Consider the following 26,726-nt stretch of genomic DNA (forward strand, 5'->3'; position numbering starts at 1 on the left):
TGGTAATCATGGAAGGTTGCAGTTTTTCATTAAAAGGGTGTTCCCATCTCCATGATCCTATCCCATTATGTAGTAGGTGTAATAATAATAAAATTAGCAAACACCTCCAATTAGAAATGTAGTTGGGTTCTTCTGATTCGCTATGTTGCTTACCCCATGTGCAGGGCATTGCAGTAGCTTAGGTATCCATGGTTACGACCACTAACAAGTAACTGTCACTATATGAGTGGTCATAACCGTGGATATCTAAGATACTGCAATGCCCTGCACATGCGGTAAGCGACATAGAAAATCAGAAGAACTATACTACATTTCTAATTGGAAGTATTTGCTAATATTATTATTATTACACCTGCTACGTATTGGGATAGGATCTCGGAGATGGGAATACCTGTAACGTGGAAATATCCGTCGAGCAGAGGTGTTCCGCCAGCTGCCGTCTATCACAATCGCCCCATACACAAGTTTTCTGGGGTAGTAAACCTCAGGCAGAAGCTTATTCCTCTGAGAACAATGAAGGTTTACCCCATACACTTTTGTCCGATGGCTGTTACTCATTGACCATTTAGTGACCTAAACCTCGTCAGCTCAGGAGAGTATTGATCTGTGACTTGTGGATGCCATTTATAGAGATCTCCTGCCCGCTGTGCTTTATTTTTATTCAGTGTAAACTGACCTGCGGTGCGTACATGAAAAAAGTACAATCGTATCCAGCTCACTCACGATTAAGTAGTTATCCCAAAGCGATGCACGGGCTGAAAGCTTGTATCGGCCACAAGAAGTGAAGCAAATGGTGGAGAAAAAAAGTCCAAAAGTCCTTTGTTAAGTTGTTTTTACAAAAAAATGTTTTATTTCCCACATTGGATGCTGGACTTTGTCTCCACCATTGACCTTCGGTGCTTGTTTCACATCCACAACATGTCAATTTCTCTTGCGGGTACGCTGATTTTATGTGCAGATTTTTCCCATAGACTTGCATTAGATGATGCATATGTGTTTTCTGAGCGTTTCGGCTGTGCAAATGCATTGAAAACACATAATCCACACAGGACTTTGTCACTAAAGTTTTTCAAAGCCAAATACCATGAAGTACTAAAAACAAAGCAGCTTTGGTTAAAACATGACACACCAAAAAGAGACAAAAAACACAAAAAAACATGATAAAAGCTCATGTAAAAAAATGCACACAAAAACACATTGGAAAAAATACATTTAAACAATATTGCTTAATAGGTGCAAAAATGGTGCAGAAACTCTCCAAAGGCCACAGCACCACTATCAGTTTTCGGTCAGTATTTTTTCTCAGGAGTGGGAGCCAAAACCAGGAGTGGGTGATAAATGCAGAATTGGTGACTTGTTTCTATTGTACCTTTTCTCTGATTGTTCCTCACCTGGTTTTGGCTCCCACTCCTGAAAAAAGCTGGATAGAACCAGGACTAATATTATTCAATTGAACGGATCGGATGAGCCGTCTAATTTCTTATTACGTCGGCTGAGACTTAGGGGTGTGCAGAAAAAAACGGATCCCATACGGTGTAGCATAAGAAACTGTAAGGCTATGTTCACACATGTTTTTTTTAGGTCAATTTTCTGCAGCAAAACCTGATCTTCAAGGGCATTTTGTTCAGGATTTTTCTTGCAGTTTTGGTGCTTTTTTGACGCGTTTTTTCAGCGTTTTTTCACCATCCTTCTGTCTCTTTTTATGCATGTACATAAAGTTCTGTGAAAAAAAAGAACCCCATTCTATTTTGCCATCAAAAACGCTGAAACAAATATTGGTGTGTTTTTTTATGCGATTTTTTTTTTTTTTCACCACCCATTACTTCCTATGGGTGAAAAAACGCTGAAAGAAGTGACGTGCTCTATTTTCCAAAAAAAAACATGAGACATAAAATCCTGAACAAAAAAAAAATCATGATGTGTGAACTAAGAATTCTGGAATCTCATAGACTTTGCTGGTACTGCAAAAGGCAGTTGAAAATTTGCATAAAAATCTGCTGCAAAAAACCATGATGTGTGAACATAGCCTAAATAGTCTTGTAAGTTATTGATAGCTGCTACTGTAAAGAAAATGGATTGCACAGAATGACAAGTGAGAAAAAAAATCATCCTGTTTTTTTTTTTTAATGAAAATAATTTTTTTATACACTCATGTGAACCAGGTCTTAGAAGCATCCATTCCCACTAATGAATTTCAATAGAGATCTCAAAACTCCTTTAGAACTTTCCTGGTTATGGCAGCACTTTAGCATTTTGAAAGAGGTTTTACCACCATAAACAGTTATTCACTGATTGCACCATTGATGGGACACCCCACCGATCAGGAGACTGTGGGTCAAGACCACCCTTTTCTCCTCACTGCAGGACTTCAGGAAGGAGGAACGTAAAGAAGATCTGCCACCATCTTTTGGCAGAAAAAAAAACGACACCATTCTGTTATAATGCTTCTTTCTAATACTTTCCCAAGCATATCCCTGGTAAAATAGTCTAAGAATAGTCCAAGATACAAGAAGTTATAAAACAGTGCACCCCACTCATCGAGAGTCATCTAGGTGGTGCATAAATGGTGAAGAGTCCCGGTATCCTCCCATTCTTCCTTGGTTGACGTCCAGTGGACTTCATGGATGGATGGATGTGGTAACAGCTCTGTTTTATAACTTCTTTTTATCCAACATAGGAGAAGAGGTTAGAGGTCTTCACAAGAAGAATATAATAAAGGAACTGGCTCCCCTTTGAACTAGGCATTTCATCTATGGCTTCCCATGGATGAGTGTCTGAACAGTCGGGCCCCTGTCTTGTTCTACCTTGTTCACACTGAGGTCTTGTGACTAGAGACAGGTTAGGACTATCCCTGATTGGGTACACCTTGTCGTGGTGGGATGGCTTTTATGCTTTTTTTTATCAAAATAGTGTAATGTAAGTACCTTATGTTATTTACATGTATTATTAGTTATTTACTTACTGCAAGGTATATGATCATTTAGTTTTTTTTTCTTGCATTTCATCTGTGAAATGGCCACAGTGTGAACCTGCTTCTACACATTGATCATACCAACTTATGCTCCGGCTCATTTCTTTGGCTTAGCTTAAGGCTATGTGCACATGCTGCGCTTTTGATGCGGCAATTCTTCGCGGAATTGACCTCAAAAACGCATTGCAAACCTTATCCCATGATTTTCTATGACATTTTGCAAGATCTGTGCACATGGTCAGGATTTTTCCTGACTGAATTTCATTATGCGGGAAAAAGAAGCAGCATGTCCATTTTTTGTGCGTTTTGGCCTGTTTTTCCTATACAATGCATTGAAAAAAACGCACGGCAAATCCGCAGGCAAAAACGCAAAAAAAAATCAAAAATGCTGCGGATTTTCCACAGCGTTTTTGCTGGAAAGAGGTGCAGAACCTTGCAGAAATTTCTGCAAGCCATTCCTGATCGTGCGCACATAACCTAAAGGGGTTTTCCCACGAACAAAAGCTCATTTTAATCAGTGGTTATGTCTGATTGTACAGGAACATGGTTTGATCATACCACAGCTCCTGGGCAGGGGAGGAAGCAAAAGAGTATACAGACAGGACAGCAGGGGATCGCAGCTGATTCATTTTGTGAGGTAAAACATTTCGCTGCCTGTTTGTAAACAAAATGAATCCTATGTGATCCCATTATGTCCTGTCTGTTTACTCTTTTGCATCCTCCCCCTGTCCATGATATGTGGTATGATCAGACCATGTTCCTGCACGGTCAGACACAGCCATTAATTAAAATGCACTTTTGTTCATAGGAAAACCCCTTTAAACCTATGTTGTGCATGGTCCTGTCAGGCATGATAATGTCTTTCTTTTTAGCTTCCTGTGTTCCTTTAATTAAGGGCAGAGTTATCTTAGCTGAGATGAAAAGTGTGAAAACTCGTAAGAACATATAATGCGTATATGTATCTTTACAGACCGCCGCTACCTGGAAACATGTGAGAAATATACTGGTGGACGATTTTGTTGGTAGCGGCTCTGATCAAGTTCTCCTGCTGTTCAATGATGATCCGAGCAACTCCTCTGAGCAGCGGCCATTCAGACTCACTGATTGTGGAGACATCGATTACCCAGTAAGTATATGGGACAGTCCTGATCCGGTACTGCTCTTCTATCATATCATGGACCCGTGTAGAGAGCAGACGATAACTCTAGGCGGCCTGATATATATATGTATAATATATATATTATGTATGATATAGATATATATATATATATATATATATATATATATATATATATATCTCCTGTCCTGAGAGCCCATATTAAAAAGTTATAATTACAAAGTTCAAGCTAATTTGCAGTTTTTACTTATTTTTAAAAAAATCTCCATTCTCAAGAACAGATGGATGTTTAATTCGGTGGTTTACTGCTTGTTGCCAAGGTCACCGGCCACCTCTGCAGTCTTTCAGGGGATGACGGTCTTCTTTGCAAGAAGCCAAGTGTTTACAAGCTGCTTGCTATACAGCTTGGAAGCGCTGCTCTGAAGCTGTCCATCCACTTTTATTGCCCCTGTTCGCCTCCATTTCTGCAGAGGTAAAGCTGCCTCACCCAGCAGCATCAGAGAGCGTGCAGACCAGTGGTCCGCCACCCTGCAGGTCTGAGCTGTCAATCAAGCGGGAGCGCGCCTTCCCTTAAAAAGCAAGAAGCCAAAAGGCAATCATGAGAATAAGGCCAAGTTCACACATTCAGTATTTGGTGAGTTTTTATCTCAGTAGTTGCTAACCACTCCTGGTTTTGGCTTTCAAATACTGATGTAAAATACTTAGCAAATACTGATGAAAATTTGGTCAGTATTTTACATCAGTATGTGTAAGCCAAAACCAGGAGTGGGTGAAAAATGCAGAAGTGATGACGTGTTTCTCTTATACTTTTCCTATGATTGTTCCACTCCCGAATTTGACTTACAAATACTGATGTAAAATACTGACCAAATACTGATGTGCACGTGGCGTGGCCTAACCCTTTAATTCTGATGCAAAAAAAATTGTTTATTATTATTAACCCTATTTTGCCTACCCGAATAGATGTAAAAAAAAAAATCTCAGGCATTTTTTTCCACAAACTTGCTAAGGTTTTGCAATGTTGTTTCTAGAGGTAAAACTCAAAGACTGTAATTACTCGGTAAAAACTGCGTCGCCTCGGGCACATACTTTGTAAAAACTAAATTTAGCAAGCACACAAACATGTTAAAATCATGATAAAACCATCTTGTGAGAGTGAAGTGTTACTGTACGTGTCCCTGAGGGCAGAGGAGAACGTAACCTGAGCTCCTTCTCAGCCATGTCAGATTGGGGCCAAACGGCACCTTTGGCCGAGGATCCTGGCGTGCAGCTGCTGCATCGCAGCTTAGTGCAGGTGAAGGGGATCAGCTTGCGACACCCCAACAAGCAAGTTGCAAAAACATCTAACTGGTTCCAACTTTTTTTGCTCCTTTGTTGTCGCAGTAGTTTGCAAGACTCAACGTGACCTCATTCATCAGCATAAAGGGCCGATGTAGCAACGGCACATAGCGATCTTTGGCCAGGCTACCTGTGTCGCTGCCAAAGTGGCCATCTAGCCACGGCAGTATTTATACATACTTGTTATGGCGCCCCCTACTGTTCTTCCCTAGTGCACTGATTCTTATTGGCTGGGGCTGGCCCTGCAAACAGGAGAATCCACGCTGCAGGGATGGACCACCAGTACTTGATGTTTTAGGGGAACATTCTAAATGGGAGTCAGATTTTAAAGCCTTGCAAGACCAGTAAGGCCATGTTCACACTACATTTCTGCTGTGCATTTGGGGATTTCACCCAAATTCCCCCACAAACAGAAATTATACAAACCCCATTGGGGGCAATAAACTGCATTGACACAAACAGAGTTCATGTGAACTCCATTTGTGTTTTATTCTATTTCTTAAAGGGAACCCGTCACGTAAAAACAATGCTCTTAATCTGCACATATGGGGTTAATCTGTTGGTTCATAGTGTTCAGAAGCTGCTCGGCTTCGGCACTGAGGGTCCCACTGCCAGCAGGAAATTAACTTTATTCCTCCTGGCAACATTTGGCTTCCAGTCATTGGAGTGGGCCAGTGCGGATTCAGTCACGGCTTTAACTGTGCCCCTGCAGCATTAGACCCAGCCCCAGTCGGTGCCAAGGACGCGGTTATAGCCGCCGCTTACTATGCACTGAGTGGTGACTGACGCTGCACCGGCCCACCCCTATGACTAAAAGCACGAGGCTGCTAGGAGGTAGAGTTAATTTCCCCCTGGCAGCGGGGCTCTCAGTGCCAGTGCCGGGCAGGTTCAGGACGTCGTATCTGCAGTTTTATAGCGGGTTTTTTAAATAACATGACAAGTTCCCTTTAAATGTGTTCATCTTTTTACATGGCCACAGAAATGTAGTCTATGTTTCTTTGGAGGTCTGAAATGAGGGATACGTTCAGAAAAAAAGAAAAAAAAAAACACTTGATCTCCTTTTGTGTAATTGTGTCAGGGGGGGGGTTCTGAATCCTATTTTTCTGGGGGATTCAGTCAGAACTCCTCGAAAGCGCGGTGTGAACAGGGCCTGAGATGCGATTGTCCGACTTTAAACCCTTACCAGTTAACTGACTGCAGTTTGACAGACAGGAGAGCAGGAGCAGAAACAAAGACTCCTGAAGCAGCTAGGAAACTAAAAACACATTTATTCCACCAATAAAGCCTGTATATGAGCTGTAAATTGCCAAAAACATGATTTGTTTTTTACATTTTGGCTGGATTAGAATCCTGAGCTTAAAGCTACTTTATTATTCATTCCTCATGTTTCACCTTAATGAAAATGTTGGTTTTTCTGAACATGTCCTTAATCACTAGAAAGCAGAAATATTGAAGATGCAGCATATGGTGCTTTTCCTGGTACTTTGCCAGGATTTTTTCTCTTTTTCCAGCCCCCCACCCGGCTGCCTGCACTGTATGTAGGGGACAGGCATACATCAGTTGTTAGGGCTCTTATCTGCGGACACTTTATATATAGTACATGATTGTCTCCTGAGCTTCTTCTCCACTCAATTATCAGATCTGCCCGTGGGCTGCGAGGAGAGAATAACCTTGTGTAGGTCCTGCAGTAGGATCTCTGCAGCCATTACAGCTGTCACCTGTGTCATTGCTGGCTGACGGCAAGTAAAGACAGGGGAACGGTGCACAAGACACACGGGTGTGATGGCCACTTTCCTATCCTAGTCTTAGTTCTTTTGCACTGTTGTAAATTGTGCGACATATGCTCCAGGAGACCAAGGTTAATAGAGGAGAAGAATGGGGGAGAGATGCTTTTTGTTTTTCCTCTCTTTCTTTTTTTTTGGTGACATAGCCTTTTGAGGACATGTTTTTTTTTGCAGGGTCAAGCTGTCGTTTTTAATGACTCCATTCACTTTAACACATTGTTTTTTGGATTCCAATTTTTAATTTTTATGAACAGCTGTGATAAAAAATGATTTGCCATTACGTTTCGAGATATCCAAAACTTGCATTTTAAAAAAATAAATAAATAAATAAATTTTATTGACTTAAACAAAAAAGTTTTGATTTGTGTCGCCATTTTCTGAGTTCGGTGCGAAGGGCCTGCTTATTATTTGGCAGGATTAAGTTTCATTAATATCATTTTGGGACACGTATCGGGTTTTGATCTTGGTTTTGGATGAGGAGCAACAACCAATTCTAGAATTTCGATTTTTTTTTTTTTTTTTTTTCCTACGGTGTTAACTATATGGAATAAATAATAATCTATTTCCATAGATACCAAATATTTATTTTTTTGCAAGTATATAAAGTTGAAACTACTGTTCACAGATTTTTTTTTAAAGTCCCCTTTTGGGACTTGAATCTGTAAAATTAATGATCGCCTATGGTGGTTGCGGCTGCGGACTGTTGGTGGGCTCCAGAATGGACCCCAGCAATGGTTAGAACCACTTAAATGTGGTTAAAAAACAGCAATGAGAGCGAGCTCTGATCGCTGCTGTTAGAAGCAGGTGCTGTATGGAGGGGTCTCATCGACATCTGCCTGATCATTACTCGGTACAGCACATTGATGGAAGCTTGTCGCGATAGACCAACAATAGATCACCAGAGCATCTCTGTGCTGAATTCCCAAAGGTATTGAATAATATTTTTTTTTTAACCAAACAGCCATTTACCTCCTTTCTTTCGGCGTTCAGCATCTGATTGATGTCATTATTTTTCCCTAAGTGCATCCAGATGTATTCACCTTAACCCTCACTTCTATGACAAATGCATTTACCTCTGTTCAAAAAACTCTGACAAATGCATTTTCAAGTGGACCCTGTTCACACATAGTACAGTCTTAACAGGTTTCTGTTGCTGTTTTGGTATATTTGGCAGCGAACTGTTCTATTCTTGCAGTAAAAAATACCAGAACCTCTTACAAAATAAGTTAACTCGCATTTTAAAGGAATATTTTTAAGTCTCTAAATGGAGTAACATTTCTGGCGGAAGCGCACGCCCCGTTCTAAGGTGTGCCTAATTCATTAAGTGGTGTGTGCCTCTTAACATTTATTCATATCTTACTCTGGCAGTGCTTTCATTAAGACTAGCATGCGCAACGTCAATCTTAAAGGGAATCCGTCACCAGCTTTTTTCTACCCTATCAGGAACAGAAACCCTGATTCCAGTGATGTGTCACTTACTGGGTTGCTTGCTGTAGTTTTGAGAATATCCCTGTTTTATCTGCTGCAGCTCTAGCAGTTCTCTGAATGCTGAGCTCTGTATAACCCCGCCCACACCACTGATTGGCAGCTTTCTGTGTACACTGTGCATAGGCAGGAAGCTGCCAATCAGACGTGGGATGGGGTTATACAGAGCTCATGAATATAGAGGACTACATGGCAGTAGGTTTACTAGTCCTCTAGTGATAATCTCCTGCTGATAAAACGGTGATTTTATGAAAAGTACAGCAGGAAACCCAGTCAGTGACATATTGCTGGAATCAGGGTCTCTGTCTCTACATAATGCTGCTCTCAGATTAAACCACAAGAGACCTGGTGACCAATTCCCTCTAAAGGGATTGTTTCATCATCCTAAATGGGTAAGCAAAAAATGCGCGCTTGCAAGCGCTGCTCTGAATCTCGCCTATCGACGGATCCGACCAGCTTCAGTGCACTCCTCCCAGGCTGGAGAGGCAAAGCTTTCTCTGCTTGCAGCATTGGAGTTCCACAGTTCTGACCAGTGGCTGAACCATCAACCATGCCGCTGGGCCAAACTGGCAGTCTTCAGATGCGCATTGCCCCACCCATCATCAGCAAGCAGGAAACAGGTAGGGAAAAAAGGGTGTTGTTCTAAAGATTAACCCTTTAACAAAGCGTTAAATCACAGTATGACTAAAATAAACAGAAGACTCCAGATTTATTACGTTGTACAGATTCGGCTAAGGTGTTGTTTGTTAGCATAGAGGGGGATCTGGAGTGGGAAACTCCTTACTCCGTTCCATGAGCTTTAACAGAGCATATTGGCAGAGTTAGTTCTGTTGGGACAACCCCTTTCCTTCGGTAATTTGTCACTTTATTCCCAATCGATCAGTTTGGATTGATTGTGGTGCTTGGGAGTTATTTTGCTTTTGCAACCATATGTCTAAACCTCATAACCCAGCATCAACTTGGCTTTACGAGGGATTGGTCCTATCAGACTAATTTGCTAAGCTTTAATGAGGAGTTAATTTCCAGACTGAACTATGGTACAGCCATGCATGTCGTGTATCTGGAATTTGCAAAGGCATTGGATATGTTGTCACATAAAAGGTTGCTGTATAAAATGAGAGCAACGGAACTAGGGAAAAATATATGAAAATTGGGTTAACAGCTGGCTCAGTGATAGGAAACTGAGGGGGTTATTATTGGAGCACACTCGGAGTTAACAGTGGTGTACCCCAGGGGTCAGTATTGGGCCCTCTTTTTAATATATTTATTAAGGACCTTGTAGAGTGTAGAGGGCTTCCATAGTAGAATGTAAGGTCATACATTTGGGCAGAGGAAATAAAATGTACAATTATGTACTAATTGGTAAAACACTGGGTAAAACTGTCTTTGATATTACGTGGATGTATGGATGGACAGCAAACTCAACTTTAGTGCCAGGTAGCTTCTGCCAAGGCAAATAAAATAATGGGATGATTAAAGAGTCACAGATGCTCATGACTAGAACATAGTTTTGTCTCTATACAAGTCACTAGTGTGGCCAAACTTAAATACTGTGTACAATATTGGTCTCTGGTTTATAAGAAGGACATAGCTGACCTAGAGCCAGTGCAGAGAAGAGCGAACAAGGTTATTAAGGGAAAGGGGGCACTGCAGTAGTGGGCTGTCAAACTTGGGTTATTCAGATTAGAATAACGAAGGGTTCAGGGCGACCTTATTACAATGTACAAATATATGAGGGGACAGTACAGAGATCTTTCTAATGGGCTTTTTACTCCTAGGCCAGCAACTGTGACAAGGGGGCATCTTCTACGTCTGGAGGAAAGAAGGTTTAATCATAATCACAGACGCAGATTCTTTACTGTAAGAGCAGTGAGACTATGGAACTCTCTGCCACATGATGTAATGGTTAATTCACCACAAAAGTACAAGAAGGGCTTGGATGCCTTTCCTGATAAATATAATATTACAGGTTATGGGCACTAGATTCTGTGATAGGACGCTGATCCAGAAACTAGTCTGTGCCGTATGTGAAGTTGGGAGGGAAGTTTTGTACTAATATGGGGCAATTAGCCTCTGCCTCATGGGGTTTTCACTTTCCTCTGGATTAATATATTAGATTATGGATTGAAAACAATGGAATTGTGTCTTTCAAAGATAAAACTATTGAACCTTTAAGTTAATTAATTTATTAATATGTTTTATAATCGTGTTTCTATATATTTCCTAAATCCACATTATTGTGCTTTATTTCAGACTGACCGCGTAGATGATAAGGTCGTTGGGTTTCAGGAAAATCATTTTCTCATGTTGCAGACACTGGAAGCCAGATTGCAGGTTTACTTTGAATAAAGAATCATTCATTGTGTTAGTGGATTGTAGGACATAAAAGAAAGCTGACCAGATGTTAAAGGGGTATTCCCAGATCCAAGATCCTATCCCAAAATGTATTAGGTGTAATATTAATCATTTTAGTAAATACCTCCAATTAAAAATGTAGTTCTTTTGATTTGTATGGGGCTTACCCCATGTTCAGGGCATAGCAGTAGCTTAAGTATCCATGGTTACGACCACTAACCATTAACTAACACTGTATGAGTGGTCGTAACCATGGATATCTAAGCTACTGCAATGTCCTGCACATGGGGTAAGTGACATAGCAAATCAAAAGAACTATACTACATTTCTAATTGGAGGTGTTTGCTATTATTATTATTACACCTAATACATTTTGGGATAGGATGTTGGAGATGGGAATATCCCTTTAAATGGACTGTTTATCTATTTCAGATTCCCATCAGTCCTATTTGCCGGACTCCAGATGGAGATGGTGGCCTTACCACTTGGTATCTCTGACCATTATTTTAATTCTTCACTTGACTGAATTAGCCCAAAACATATGTTATTTAGCTGCATCAATCAATTGCTTATTAAAGGGGCTTAAAGGCAATGGACACCTTTGACATGGAAAAATGATTTTTACGTATGTTAGAGGTTACCTTTGTTTAAAAAAAATGTCTTGTCTGCAAATTTTTATTCATTTTCAGACCCTCTGATATCCAGTTTGCTGTCTTATCCAAGTTTCATAATGTTCTCATGTGGGAGTGTCTCTTCCTGTAATATAGGCTGGATATGAACTTTGTGTATCTGTCTTCATTAACTCATATATCATCACTGTTTCTACCCTGCACTTATTTTTCATTCATGTGCTTTCCTCCTAATCTAGAGCCTGTGTTTTTTTCTGCCCTCACAGAGACTGTAGATGGTTTCCGCCCTCTCCACAATGAAGCAATCTGTGTACAACCGTCTTCCCTTTCCAGCTTCTGTCTGTAAGGACGCATTCAGACGTCTGTACAAATTGGTCCAAGATTGGACCATAATGCATGGACTGGCCACAGGTCTCCTGACCCAAGCTTGATAGCTTCATAGAAATATATGAAGCTGCTGTCACAAGCTTGTCAGGAGACATGCGGCCAGTCCGTACATTGCGGTCCGTTGTAAGACCTTTCTCTACGGATGTGTGACTGCACCCTTATGACACTCTGCAACAACTTTTTTTTTTTTTTATGAAGACTAGAAAGTTACTTAACTTTGCATTTAACAAGCAAAAAACATTTCTATGTGAAGATGTATATAGATCTTAAGTTAACAATTTTGCAATACACTAACCTGGGTACTCCTGATGTAATGAAGTTTGGTGCTGCAGGAATAATAGAAATCAAGAATATTTTTTTTCTACGTTCTTTCAGCCTGGAAAACTCTCTGAAACAAAAGTTGAACTATACTTTTTTTTCCCCAAAATTTTTTTTATTGGTTTCAGAACCCCATTGATCACTCAGAAGCCTACTGAGACGTGCGCAGCTCGTGAGGCATCAGCGCATAGAGCATAGTACAGATATTATATGCTGTGATCAATAAAGGAGGAGTATACCCGGCGCCTCGGGGATTTTTCCTGATATAATATTATCAGATTACAACATTTTTATTTGGATTAGTTTTTAGAAATCCTCTCCATTATAATCTGGTGTTCGGAGATCCTGTAATGTAGATTCTTTACCTTTCTCATCTTAGAATGTCTCACTAGAATCGGAAAATAGTTATTCATCATAAATAAAATTGAAACCTGAAGACACGGTCCATGGAGTGAATTGCGATGGATGGTAATTGCTCAGTTCACCTTGTATTCTGTGCCACTTACAGGCTAATTTACTTTCACTTGAAGAACTTCAGCGCCACGTACAAGTCCAAGATCGAGTGCTTGAATCATCATGCGATGCATTAGTGCACATGTCTCTGGGCATGGAGACGTCTGTTCACTCTGCAGGGAAGGTACAATGACACCTTTATGATCTTTTGGGAGGTGTGAGATGTACAGTGACATGTAAAAGTTTGGGCATCCCTGGTCAAAATTACTGTTATTGAGAGCAGTTAAGCAAGTTGTAGATGAAATGATCTCTAAAAGGCCTAAAGTTAAAAATGACACATTTCCCTTGTATTTTAGGAAAAAAAAAAAAAAAAATATATATATATATATATATATATATATATATATATATATATATATATATATATATATATATATATATATATATATATATATATATATATATATATATATATATATATATATATATAATTTTTTATTTTTTATTTTTTTCATCTTTTACATTTTAAAAATTTCAAAAAGGAAAATGGGCCCATGCAAAAGTTTGGGCACCCTGCATGGTTAGTACCTAGTAGCCCGCAACCCCCCCCCCCCACACACACACACCTTTTGCGCCAAGAGTCTTTCACTTCTTGTTCAAGGGATTTTCATCCATTCTTCCTTGGAAAATTGTTCCAGTTCTGTGAGATTCCTGGTCCATCTTGCATGCACTGCTATTTTGAGTTCTAGGCACAGATTTTCAATGATGTTCAGATCAGAGGACACCGAGGGCCTTTCAGCTTGCACCTTTTGAGATAGTCTATTGTGGATTTTGACGTGCGTTTAGGATCATTATCCATTTGTAGATGCCACCCTCTATTCAACTTCAGCTTTTTTACAGATGGTGTTATGTTTGCATCAGGAATTTGTTGACATTTCATGGAATCCATTCTTCCCTCTATCCGTGAAATGTTCCCCATGCCATTAACTGCAGCACAACCCCAAAGCATGATTGATCCACCCCCATGCTTAATGGTTGACGATGTTATTTTCCTGAAATTCTGTGCCCTTTTTTTCTCCACACATTCCGTTGATCATTGTGGCCAAAAAGTTCTATTTTATCCTCATTGGTCCACAGGACTTGTTTCCAAAGTGCATCAGTCTTGTTAAGATGTTCTTTTGCACACTTCTGACTGAATTTTGTGGTGAGGATGCAGGAGAGGTTTTCTCCTGATGACTCTTCCATGAAGGCCATATTTGTGCAGGTGTCTCTGAACAGTAGAACAATGTACCACAACTCCAGAGTCTGCTAAATATTTCTAAAGGTCTTTTGCAGTCACCTGGGGGTTCTGATTTGCTCTCTAGCAATTCTACAAGCATCTCTCACTGAAATTTTGCTTGGTCTTCCAGACCTTCTCTTGACCTCCATTGTTCCTGTTAACTGCCATTTCTTAATTACATTTCAAACTGAGGAAAGGGCAACTTGAAAACTCTTCTTATAGCCTTCTCCTGATTTGTGGGCCTGCACCATTTTCATTTTCAGAGTGCTAGGCAGCTGATTAGAAGAACCCATGGCTGGTGTTTTTTTTGTACAAGGTTAGGGGAGGCTGGGTTTTTAGAAAGCTGGGAAATTAGGCCTTTTAGAGCTCATTTTATATTCAACTTGCTTAACTGTTCACAATAGCAGTAATTTTGACCAATTTTTAAACTTTTACATGGCACTGTAGTTTCCTATGGTAAAAATGTTTAAAAATCCATATAAGGGGATGTGCACACATTAAATATCTGCTGGTTATTTTTGGTGGGTTTTTTTCCGTTCAGTTTTGTCACAAAAACCTGAAGCATTTCCTAGAAGCAGCAATGTTTCTCCTTGCGGAGAGTGACAAGGAGATGTATAAGCCATGCAATAATCCTCTGGGAAATTAAATATGCAAATTTACTCTTCAGAGCGGAAGAGGACTGGAACGCTAATGCCACCTGACACCTTTGCACTGAGAAGGGGCAACATCATGAAACACATAGTTTGAAAATTTGAGATTCTGGTTTGGCCTTTATCCTGAGTCATGTGACAAGGCTTGCTAAAGGGTCATTATTGACTTTTAGGATTGCTACTTCCAATAGGTGGCACTAGAGTTCAAGACTTCTTCCTCTCTGAAGAGACAGTTTGCATATTTAATTTCCCAGAAGAGCATTGCAAGGCCTATAAGCCTCCTTACCCTGGCATGTCACTCTCCACAAGGAGAGATGTTACTCCTTAGTACAATTTAAATAAAAATGGCTTTGACTAAAATATCCTTCCTTTTACATCTACAGTTCAGGTGCAGACCAATGTGTCTCCATGGTAACAGACTACAACCAATACTCTACGTAGTCTGCTCTGACCCTGCAGACATACTCCCTTCTAACAGCAGCTATATTCCGTATGTTACCAAAAGTAGAGGAGCGATAGATAGGAGTACAACTACAGGATCCGACTACAGAGTGGTTTCTGTATTCATGGAAATACAAAGTTCTGCAGAGGAGTTTGTAGAAGGATATTTTTATTCAAGACTATTTGCAAAGTTGCTTCACTTTTTATTTTCGGTGCATTTCATCAAGCTAAAAAAATGCTTTACAAGTTGTTGTTTGTTTTTTTTTGACAATGGGAAATGTCAGCTTTTATTGTGGTTTACAAATGTGTTGATAGTTTTCATGAATTACAATATAACTTTTTTTTTGTTAAAGGAAGACCTTGTGTCGCTGTGGGATGATGTCGAGAATTGTCCTCATCCCCCAGCTGCAGATAACTCGCCCCCTGTTGGCTCAGGACAGCTGGTTGAGACAATATGGCATCGTGTGGTTGATGATGTATTAGTGGTGGGTGTGACGCTGAAATCCTCAGTTCTAGAGTAAGTAAGCATGTTAGGCCGTTTTCTTCAGTACATAGGACAAAATGCATTAATATGGCAAAATATTATACATAATGACACACGATTTTATTCCCATGTGCGCGCACATACAATAAAAAGTAATCAATTCCCGGCAATCAGACCCAAAATATCAGCAAGCAATAGTGTATCCATCAATTCAGCTGAAAAACCTCTTTTAAATGGAACCTGTCATGTCAAAAAACGCTATTAACCTGAAGATATGGGGTAAATCTGCAGGTTAATAGCGTTCTGATACTGTGCGGCCACCGCACTGAAAGCCCTGCTGCCTGGAGGAAAAGAACTTTATTTCTCCTGGCGGCCTCCAGCTTTCAGTCATAGAGGCGCGGCTGGTGCAGCTTCACTCATCATTCAGCACATAGTGAGCTGCGGCCCTTGCACTGACTGACAGCCAGCTCTCCAATGCCTCAGTGCTAAGCCGACTGTCAGTCAGAGCCAGGGCGTGGTTACAGCCGCAGCCCACTTTGTACAGAGCCATTACTCTCATATCTCCAGCCATATGGTAATGATTGTTCAATTACTGTATGTATCTTATTAACTTGTGTACATACAGTACAGAACAGACATCTGACATGTCCCCATCACAACCCCTGAGGAAGCCACGTTTAGTGACGATACACGTGTGGCTTTGCTCCACATATCATTCCAGCCTCTTACAGGTTCCACTGATACATTATCCCTTCGCATAGGTTGTCAGTCACTCGACAATAATTTTGTTTGTTCATGTTATATTAATGAAGATTTATTTATCTGATATACATTTGGTGATCCCGACTCCTTTGCACACTTCTTTTCTTTCTGCATAGCTGAGCAGTAACTGAACCCACGTCACCAGCACCTCTATGACTGAAAGCTGGAGGCTGCCTGGAGGAATAAAGTTAAAGGGGTATTCCCATCTTCAAGATCCTATCCCCATATGTAGTATGTGTAGTAGTAGTAATAATAATAATATTAGCAAATACCTCCAATTAGAAATGTAGTATAGTTCTTCTGATTCGCTATGTCTCTTTCCTCATGTGCAGTAGCTTAGGTATCCATGGTTACAACCACTCATATAGTGACTGTTACTTAGTTAGCTTATGCTAGTGGTTGTAAGTATGGATACCTAAGCTACTGCAATGCCTGCACATGAGGAAAGAGATATAGCGAATCAGAAGAACTATACTACATTTCTAATTGGAGTTGTTTGTTAATATTATTATTACACATACTACATAGTGGGATAGGATCTTGAAGATGGGAATACCCCTTTTATTTCCGCCCAGCAGCCGTGCTTTCAGTGCGTCGGCTGCTCAGCTTCAAACGGCTATTAACCTGTATATTAACCTCTAATCTGCAGGTTAATAGTATTTTTTGACATGACAGGTTCCCTTTAAAGTGTAACTGTCATTGTATAAAAAATTTTGTATATTACAGTCCCTGTACAGGTGTTGCTGATCGGTGGAGGTCTAGGTCCTGAGACTTCCATGTATCCATCAAAACCCCTCTCTGAAATGCAGAGCTTATGCAAGAGCTGTTCACACAGAGCGGTGTATGGGGTCAATAGTAAGTCTGTGAGTCCTGACACAGCCTAGTGAGCGGGAATGTACAGGCCATAGATTAACCTGAACTGTAGTAAACGACATGGACCGCACATCCAAATATTCATACTTTGATCTAACACCTCTCGGCTATTAACCTCTAACACCTCTCGGCAAAAATTTAGAAACTTAACATGAGGTCGTAGTATAACATTCTGATCAGACTGTATGAAGCCCACTGCCACGTCACGGTGAACCTCTTAGTGGGTCCCTAGCCTGAAAGGTGCGGCACCTGCGTTGTTGCGTCGGTGGGGTGGTGCGGCCTGGAGTCGTGGGGACTCAGTCTTGCAGCATGGGTGCTGTGAAGCCCCAGGCCGCCCGCCATGCCAGTGCATTGTGCCTGCGATGGTGGTTTGCACACGGCACCGCACCTTTCAGGCCAGGAACCCACTAAGGTTCACCGCGACGTGGCAGTGGGCTTCATACTGCCTGATCAGAATATTAAACTAAGAACCTCATGTTCAGTTTGTACATTTTTGCCAAAAGATGTTCGATCAAAGTATGAATATTTGGATGTGCGGTCCATGTCTTTTTCTACAGTTCTGGCAGACCATAGATTTACTATTGAGCCCATACACAGCTCTATACATGGAGCTCATGCTGGAGATGCGTATTTCAGAGCGTGAGAGTGTTTCCACAGATCTGTTGGGGTCTCAGGACCTAGACCCACCCTGATCAGCAAAACCTGTGATATATAAAAACTTTTATAAAATAACAGTTACACTTTAAGGCTGTGTTCCCACTTGCGTTCTTTCCTTTCTGTGGGTTCAGTTTCTTTTTAAAAGCAAAAATAGCGCAGTCTTCAGTGTTTATATTTTCCCATCAAAAATATTTCCAAAGGGAAGGGAAGTTAGTAGATCCCAATATATATGAATGGGATCTGTCTGCGTGTGTTGGAAAGCGGATCCTTCATAGGGAAACTAAGATTCCAGTGTGACCGGCGCCTTGTGGGATTGTGCAGGCTTATTTCCAGGCTGATCTGGCATCAGATTTAAAGGGCTGCCAATGCAGGGTGGATTGGACAATAATGTGTCACCCTTTGAGTATTAATCAGAAAATAACCCATGCAGGATAGTTGCAGCGACCAATCAAATATAAAGGAACTTTATATTATAGAAGAATGAGTTTATTCAGTGTATGACGTACAGGTTTATGTATATTAAACTGTTATCACTTTATCTTACATAAAGTCATGGTGCAATTAGATGGGCCGATAATCAGCCAATGAGCGTTCAATTATCTGCCAGCGATCACACAACAAATAAGCAAACTTTGTCTCCCATTCACACACAAGCAGTAAGCGAGCGCTGATTGACTTGTAAGTCATAGATCAGCGCTCTTTGGGGTGTGTTAAAGGACAGAGATCGTCTGAATGCACCGTTTGGTTACCTATGTCCCTGTCATCCTTGCAGTATATTCTGCTTGTTGACATCCATTGTTCATGTTGGGAGATGTAAGCTTGTTTACAGCGCTGTTCTGCTGTTCTTCACAGATCGCTGAGTGACATCGGCTTATCCCTTATAATGGACCGAGAAGTCGCTTCACCCTCCCCAGTCACCAAGTGTCAAACTAATGTGCTAAAATTGGCCATCAGTTCTCAGGATTCACGTACGATCTGCCACACAGAACCCGCAGCAAAGAGACAAAGGCTCGCCTTCCCCAGCAAGGACGCTCTTACAGGCAATCGCTCGCAGAGACCCTGCCCTCCGTCCTATCAGAATGATTTGGAGCGCACAGTAACTGCTGTCACCGAGCTGTCTCCGCTGCTGGCACGTAATCACGCTGCTTGTGCCGTGCTGCTGCACGCCAGAAGGAAAACTCAACCTGACTGTTTACCTACAAGCGAGAAGCTGATTGTACCATGTGGGAGCGTTTCCTTAAGCCTTGAAGATGTTTTAAAAGGAAAACATACAATAAATGTATTTGAACACTGTCAAGGTAAATTTATAAGATTCAAGAGAAAACATCTCTAAATTATTCAGCAGCGCCAAGGCACAAAGGCTTCCTGGGTTTATTATTCACAAGTTTCAGCGAGAACTCTGAAAAGTTTTCACTTGAATTTTATATGGAGTAAAAAAATGCAATTTGGATGAAATATAAACAGCAAGGTGGCTCAGTGGGTAACTATGGTGGCTCAGTGGGTAACACGGGTACCTTGTGCAGATAGAGTCTTGAGTCTACATTTGACAAAGATGACTTCTGCAGGAGGTTTGCATGGGGTAGAACAGGGCCATAGTTTATTCTACATACTGATATACTTCTGTTTTGCAGTATATAATCAAAAGTACTTTCTCCTATGAAGTCCTGCAACAAGCCATAAGATAACAGCCGTGAGCAGGCCTCTAGCTGTCATGATAACCAATTGACACTCCGAGATTGCACTGCAGAAGGGGCCAATGGGAACCAATGGATGCACTCACTGACAATTGTACCATTTAAATGCTGATCACTGCTGTTACAGGAAGATGCTGGCTGTGTAGCACAGCTTGCATCTACTGATTATGCTTCAGGCTCAGCTCCTGAGCCTGCTTTATACATAGGGATGAGACATGTGACAAAAGGGTTTAAAGGGTTGTTCCCCACATATATCTTCAGGAGCGCACTGCTGTTACAAGTTCTCTTCTATACAGCTCATTACCTGTTTACCGATTACCTCTGCAGGGCATCAGAGGTGGACAGTGTCCTAGGCAAGGAGTGCAGTACTTGCAAGCTCGTTGACATAGAGCCTGCAAGCGCTGTTATGAAGCTTAACTGATTGCTGGATTCTTACAAAAACAATAAAACAAATCATGAAAAATGTAATCGTAGATATAAAGAATATGTTAAAGTGTTGTTTTTTTCTTCTTTTTGGACATTAGAATCCTGGAGTCCGGAGGATATTTTTGCTGTTTTCTCAGCATTTCAGAAGTGTTCTCTTCATATCTTATCACAAGATTGTACGATACCATCAGTAAGGGAATGGATGCAGACTCGTATGCTTGGAGAGCCCCTGAAACTGATGCCCGAAATGATGATGTGTAGGAAAGATGGATCTCTTCATGGAACTCTCCTAACTTGGAATCTTAAGACGCCGTGTGAAGGAAACCTCACCGTGTTTTATAGGTAATCCTGAAAAAAAACCTCACTCATTATTGCACTTTGGCGCCAATCACACCCCCTAATAATAAGGTGCTCCACAAACTTTTGATCAAGGAGAAGCAAGGATAGAGCAAACACTGGTCAGTAATGGGGCAGCGTGAGACCAGGTCACAAATTAACCCTTTAAGGACACAGCAAATGTTTATTTTTGTGATTTTCTTTTTTTTTTCAAGAGCCATCTTTTATATTTTTCTGTCACTACAGCTGTATGGGGGCTAGCTTTCTTTTTTCTTTTTTTTGTAGGACGACTTGTAGTTTTGAATGACACCATCCATTTTACCATAAAGGGTACTGAAAATCTGTGTAGTAAAATGATCTGGTAACATGATTGTCCATGCCAGGAAGATTAGTGCAATACCAAACTTATATAGTTTTTTTATCTGCTAATTTAGTTGATTCCAAAGTTTTAAAAAAATGTGGTTTGTGTCACCAACTTATGAGACCCATAACCGTGTGATGATACTATTTTGGGGTACATATGCCATTTTTATTGCTTTTCATTACATTTTTCAGGGAGAAGTCAGCAGCCAAAAAATAGCAATTTTATCTTTTCAATTTTTTTTATTTTTTTTGCCTTATAGGTTACATCATTTTATATTTTGGTAGATTGGACTTTTATGAGACACTATGCCCTGTATGAGACACTATGCTGAATCTATGCTGAATCTAATTGGTCAATACAGTTACAGTAGCTCCAGCTTTCAGACTCATTCAGAGTAGACTGAACCTTCAGACTTAGCAGAATTTAATAAAAAACTATACAAAGAAACTTTAGAAAAGTATTTATTTTCAGATATCAATGCAACAAAGAAATATATCATACACTGACCTGCTGACGGATACACTGTAAATGTCCTAGGAGGAGATTGTCTGGATTTTAGAGGTTTGGTTTAGGGCTGATTGCGAGGTAAGAAACTTATCCAAAAAAACTAATGTAGATAAATTTATCTCTGGTTCTGATACAACCAAGAAAATAAATCCGTGAAGCAGCTTGTGGTGTTAGTTTGGTGGTTTGTGGATAGCGGCTCTCTCTGGAGTTAGCTGCGGCGCCGTATCTTCATTAGTATGAACAGCTTGTTTATTTCCTGTAATCCACAGAAGAAAGAGAAAAAAACTTCAGAGGAGCTTAGTGACAAATAAAAGGGTCTTTATAGTTTGTATGAAAACTTATCTCAGCCACCTGTCAAGTGAGGCCGGCGCTAGTAATCAGCGGGGAAAGACCCCCTCACCGATCACCATCTGCCAAACAAAAGCTGGCCCGAAGTAGAAAGTAATATTTTTGTTTTCTTATTTGTCTACTTCAGATGTATTTGTCTTAGTATTAAGAATGTAAAAGTAAAATCTAGATATTCCCAGGCTGCATTCACATCCATGGCATGGCTTTCATTAGTATCCCACCATGGCGCAGTCCTGGATGTGTTGTCCAGTGGATGCCAATGGTACCGGAGAGACACCCATGATTTTCATTAGTTTTGTTGTGTCGTCAAAATTAGCCCTGCAAGTATTGCTATTTACCCCATCAAATCAGATGGAATTGGCTGCCGAGTGTAAACGTAGACTAAAAATGACACCCTGAACTGATGAAGGAAGGCGTAGACCCGTTCCAAATCACCCATGATTCCCAGAACTAGAGATGTCGACTGAGATTTACTGATTCATTTCCCTTGTAGCAGAGACAACTTTTTGTTTTGTGTTGAGCCAAGGAAATTGTGTAATCTGCATTCCACCCCCCTTCCCCTTTAAAAAAAAAAAATACCATCAGTATGTAGTAATTTCTGTTACCCATTTTCTTAAGCTACTGAATAGAGATGAGCAGAGCCGAACTGTAAAGCTTGGGGTTCGTACCAGACACCTAGTGTCCAGTGCTGAACCCCCGTACAAGGACTTTTCCCGGAAGTCCTTTTTAGTGTCTGGAGTTCGAAGTTCCAGAATGAGAGACCTTTTTACAGCACCTAAGTTCGAGTCCCCTTTGATTTCCATGGGATTCGGGTTCTGGTTCCCGAACCAAACTTTGGACTAAAGTTCAGTCGAACCCGACGAACCTGAACATCCACAGGTCTGGTCATCCCTACTCCTGAATGGTAACAAACGGCTGTGATTTGGTTCCCTGACATCGGCACAATGAGGCCGATCTGATGTTAGGGACATAAACCCCAGATTTCTGATGAGGATTTGCAGTGTAACACTGCACAGATCCTCGCAAAGATTGAACGTATCCAATGTAGATCTAATTTATGGCCACCCAACGCAGTTTCCACGTGAATGGATGACATGTTGTCTATGGTGGAAAAATCCCAGCAAAGTCAGGGGAAGATGGAATACACTTAGATTTTGGTGCGGAATACTCATCGGGATCCATAGAAAATTACATCAATCTTTTATGGAGTAAAAGGAGATGGACTTTTTTGGTTGACCAGGCTGCTGCTTGAAAAGTAGTCACTCCACACTGTGGTAGTATTTTATAATAGTTTTATTACGCATTTCAGGTTCATCAAACTTTTATTACTTTTCATTTCTGTGCTTCTAAATTCTTTTGTGCTCTCACGTCGGTCATTCATGTTTATCGGCTCACGGCAGGCGCAGTGTTCTATATACTTGCTTTCTTGTCTTACAGAAATGATGCAGTTCTCCTCCGATGTCTCCATAGCCTGAAAAGTGTTCTCCCGCCAACCTGTGCGGTAAATGTGATGAGACAGGGTGACAGGAATGGTATGACCATGAACTTAGCGCAGTCTGTGGAAGAAGAACTGTTCGCCTTAAGAAACTTAGTGTCTGCTGCGGCAAGTGAAGTTGAAAAGGATTTGACCCTGAACTGCAAAGCAGAGAAAAAAGTCACAAGCACAACCGACTGCATTACTAATAGAAAAGAACAGGTCCAGAAGTACAGGGAGGATCTGAGAGCGGAGCAGACGCACAGCGGGCTGGGGGCACATCTATCTGCCAGCAGTCAGCTCTATAGACACAATATGCTCAGTATACTGCGGATACAGATGAACTCGGATGCATTGGCATGTGAAGTGGCTCATAGATGACTGGGTTTGATTTCTGGGTTATTTTATACATAGTGGCACAGAGATATGCCTCTATATATTGTACTTTAGTTGACTATGCCTATTAAATATAATAGTTAACCAAAGTGTTTTTGTATTGATTTAAAAGGGTTCTCCACTACTTGACAACCCCTTCTTAATGAATTCAGTGCTCAATAGAAAATAAAACAATGGCTACTCCCCCTCTGCAGCAGCGCAATTCCAGTGATGTCTTCACTGTTGTTCCCGGTGGGTGACATTTTGTGTCATGTGACCTCTCTAACCTATCAGTGGTCTCTGAGCGGTTGCAGCTCATCAATATTCATTCCATCTAGAGTTAGACATCTGTTAAAGGCTGCGGCCGATCAATGATTGACATATGACACCTCTATCGAGCAGGGTATTTTGTGCTACATCCCCATTATTATGTACCATGTACAGCTCCATACATTGTGTAGAGGTCATACATGGTATTGCTAATCGGTACTATTCAGCTAAATGTAGCTGCAAAGAACTGGTGTTTCAGGCACAATTACTACAAAATGTATGTAATTGTGCCTGGTAAGCGATGAAGAGTACTCAGTTGTAACACTATTGCCAGCTCCCCTGCATGGTTTCCCTTCCCCTCACCCTGCAGGGACGCTGGCATTCTCACCGCTCTGGCCCTGCGGCGTGGTCCCCTTCTGCTGGCATGTCTCCTGCTTGTGTACGCCGCACTTCCTGGCAGCGCGCCTAGTGTGCACGTGTTAGCACTACCCCATTCTTAAGGGGGTAGCGCGCGCATATAGTAAAATGTCCCCAGCAAATAGCTGTGAGGCATTTAGTATGATGAGTTCACCTGCTGGATGGCTCTCAGCCTGTTACTGAGAGTCATCCTGTATAAAAAGACTCCTTCTCCCTTAGGGAGTCGCCAAAGTAACAGCTTTTATTAGTCTGTAGTCTCCCCTACTAGTGAGTTGTTAGGTCCTCTGGTCCTGAACATGAATCCCTGGTCCCAGGGTGGCCAGGTCCTAAACCGGAATTCCTGGTCCTGGTGTGACCAGGGCCATGTATATTGCCCCCTGATCCTGATGCGGCCAGTCCTGTCCCTGAAAACCCCTGGTCCCGGTGCTGCCAGTGCCTGAACATTGTCCCCTGGTCCTGGTTCAGCCAGCCTGTTCCCGAAGTACCCTGGTCCCAGTGTGGCCAGTATCTGAATCTCTGTGTCAGTACCGTTCTGCAGTGATCCTGAACTGAACCTATTAGTCTAAATGGAGCCCTAGTCTGTGTCACCTAACCTGATCCCTAGGGTCAGCTGCTGCAGTACCGGCATCTGCCTAGGAGTGGTACCTACAGCCTGACCTGTCTCCCTCTCCAGAGCTGCAGTTAACACCAGGTAGCCGCTTAGCTATTCCCCTACCTAGGCAGACCCGGCCCTGTAGCACAGTAGGTCCACTAATCCACATGTGCCACTGGGTGGCATAACATCAGTGTTTCTTTGAATGTTAAGAATGCCAGGGCTTGAACACAACCAATCTGATATTGATTGTCTTAATTATTGGCATCAATATTATAGTCCCAGAAAACCACTTTAAGGTTATGTTCCCTTCTATTAACTACATACGGATGAGTCCACCATTACCTTTTCATTAATTTTGTTAAGGACTCTGAAATTTCACTGGACAAATTCAACACATTATCACGAAATGCTAACAAAACCCTTCACATGCTACAATTCACATCACAGCTACTGAACTACTGGGGTGATCAGGCATAGAGTCATATAACATATACTGTATAGCTCTTGAGTATCACAAAGTAATTTTTTTATGCTTATGATTTCCCACACATTTCAGAATATGCCGAGCAAAGATAAGGAAGGACACGTGTATTAAATGGTCACTGTCCTTTCAACAAATTTCATAGATCAATAGTACAAGCAAATATATTAATCTTTGTAATATATATTTTCAGATATATCTGCTTCTTCCTCCACTAATGAGCCACTTCATTTCCTTCTCCTCCTTCCTGAAATTAACGTTCACTTTGAAAAAATGTTAAAATCTGTCTTGTTCTAAACGGAGTAATACATCACTGAAGTATCAGGTTACAGCTCCCATAAAAGTGTAAGGAGGAGGAGTGAGGAGCAGAGTGAGAGAGGCACATTCATGCAGAAATCAGAACTGCTACTTTCTAGTGTTAATCGCACCTCCAGAGCTGGATTCACAGTTACATTGCTCAGTATTGCTGTATACACTGTGTTCCAAATTATTATGCAAATGATATTTTCTCAGATTTTCCCAAATTACCTATATGAATTGCAGTCATTGTAATTTTCCAGTCAAATAACTATTAGAGTACAATTGAAAGGTTTTTGCACAAACTGCCTATGATAACAGTATATTTTTAAAAAAATAAAAAACTCAAACTGCACTCAAAATGCATGTTCCAAATTATTATGCACAGCAGAGTTTTCAACCTTTTCATTTTAATAAAGAACAAAAAAATGGTCATTTTTGAAATTATAAGCATCAGCAGGTTATTACAAACTGAAATCAAACAGTTTTCAACTCAAAACTTTATTCTAGGTGATGTTACATTTGCACATAGGACCCCTTGTTCGAAAGGAGCTTCTGAACTCTCTTGTCCATTGAATTTGTCAGGTTTTGGATGGTTTCTGCTTTAATTGTTTTGCATGAGGACAGAATACCCTCCCAGAGCTGTTGCTTAGATGTGAACTGCCTCCCGCCATCATAGACACTCCTTTTGATGATGCTCCAGAGGTTCTCAATGGGGTTGAGGTCAGGGGAGCATGGGTGCCACACCATAAGTTTGTCCCCTTTTATGCCCATAGCAGCCAGAGATGCAGATGTGTTATGTGCAGCATGAGACGGGGCATTATCATGCATGAAATGATCTCGATGGTCCAGATGGATGGAGTGGAGGATGGCTGGTTGACGGACACCCCATGCAAACACGTCTACGGCGCTAACAAGGAGGAGGTGGAGTAATGTTTTGGGCTGGAATCATGGGGAGAGAGATTGTCGGCCCTTTTAGGATCCCTGAAGGGGTAAAGATGAACTCCATAATGTATGTTGAGTTTCTCAAACAGCACCTCCTTCCATGGTTCAAGAAGAAGAACCGTGCATTCCGCAGCAAGATCATTTTCATGCATGATAATGCCCCGTCTCATGCTGCACATAACACATCTGCATCTCTGGCTGCTATGGGCATAAA

At 41.2% G+C, this 26,726-nt stretch overlaps 1 protein-coding gene across 8 annotated transcripts in view; it reads left to right on the forward strand.

Annotated features, from left to right (window-relative positions):
• FANCB (FA complementation group B) overlaps window positions 1-23,591 on the forward strand; it is a 31,542-nt gene extending 7,951 nt beyond the window's left edge. For 5 of the 8 annotated variants that reach the window (XM_073668079.1, XM_073668078.1, XM_073668077.1 and 2 more), the window contains exons 3-9: window positions 3,942-4,097; window positions 10,949-11,029; window positions 12,893-13,021; window positions 15,561-15,724; window positions 18,836-19,281; window positions 20,202-20,445; window positions 23,096-23,591. In XM_073668079.1, the coding sequence (XP_073524180.1) occupies window positions 3,942-4,097; window positions 10,949-11,029; window positions 12,893-13,021; window positions 15,561-15,724; window positions 18,836-19,281; window positions 20,202-20,445; window positions 23,096-23,513 (1,638 nt within the window). In that variant the 3' untranslated portion in view covers window positions 23,514-23,591. Of the gene's footprint in view, window positions 1-3,941; window positions 4,098-10,948; window positions 11,030-12,892; window positions 13,022-15,560; window positions 15,725-18,835; window positions 19,282-20,201; window positions 20,446-21,274; window positions 21,752-23,095 lie in introns of all 8 variants that reach the window. The other 3 variants (XM_073668073.1, XM_073668072.1, XR_012301014.1) reach the window with 2 other exon arrangements.
• The last annotated feature ends 3,135 nt before the right edge of the window (window positions 23,592-26,726 follow it).

The sequence above is a fragment of the Phyllobates terribilis genome, unplaced genomic scaffold (assembly GCF_046119375.1).
Source record: "Phyllobates terribilis strain yellow unplaced genomic scaffold, ASM4611937v1 Scaffold_2__4_contigs__length_985480577, whole genome shotgun sequence".
NCBI lineage: Eukaryota > Metazoa > Chordata > Amphibia > Anura > Dendrobatidae > Phyllobates > Phyllobates terribilis.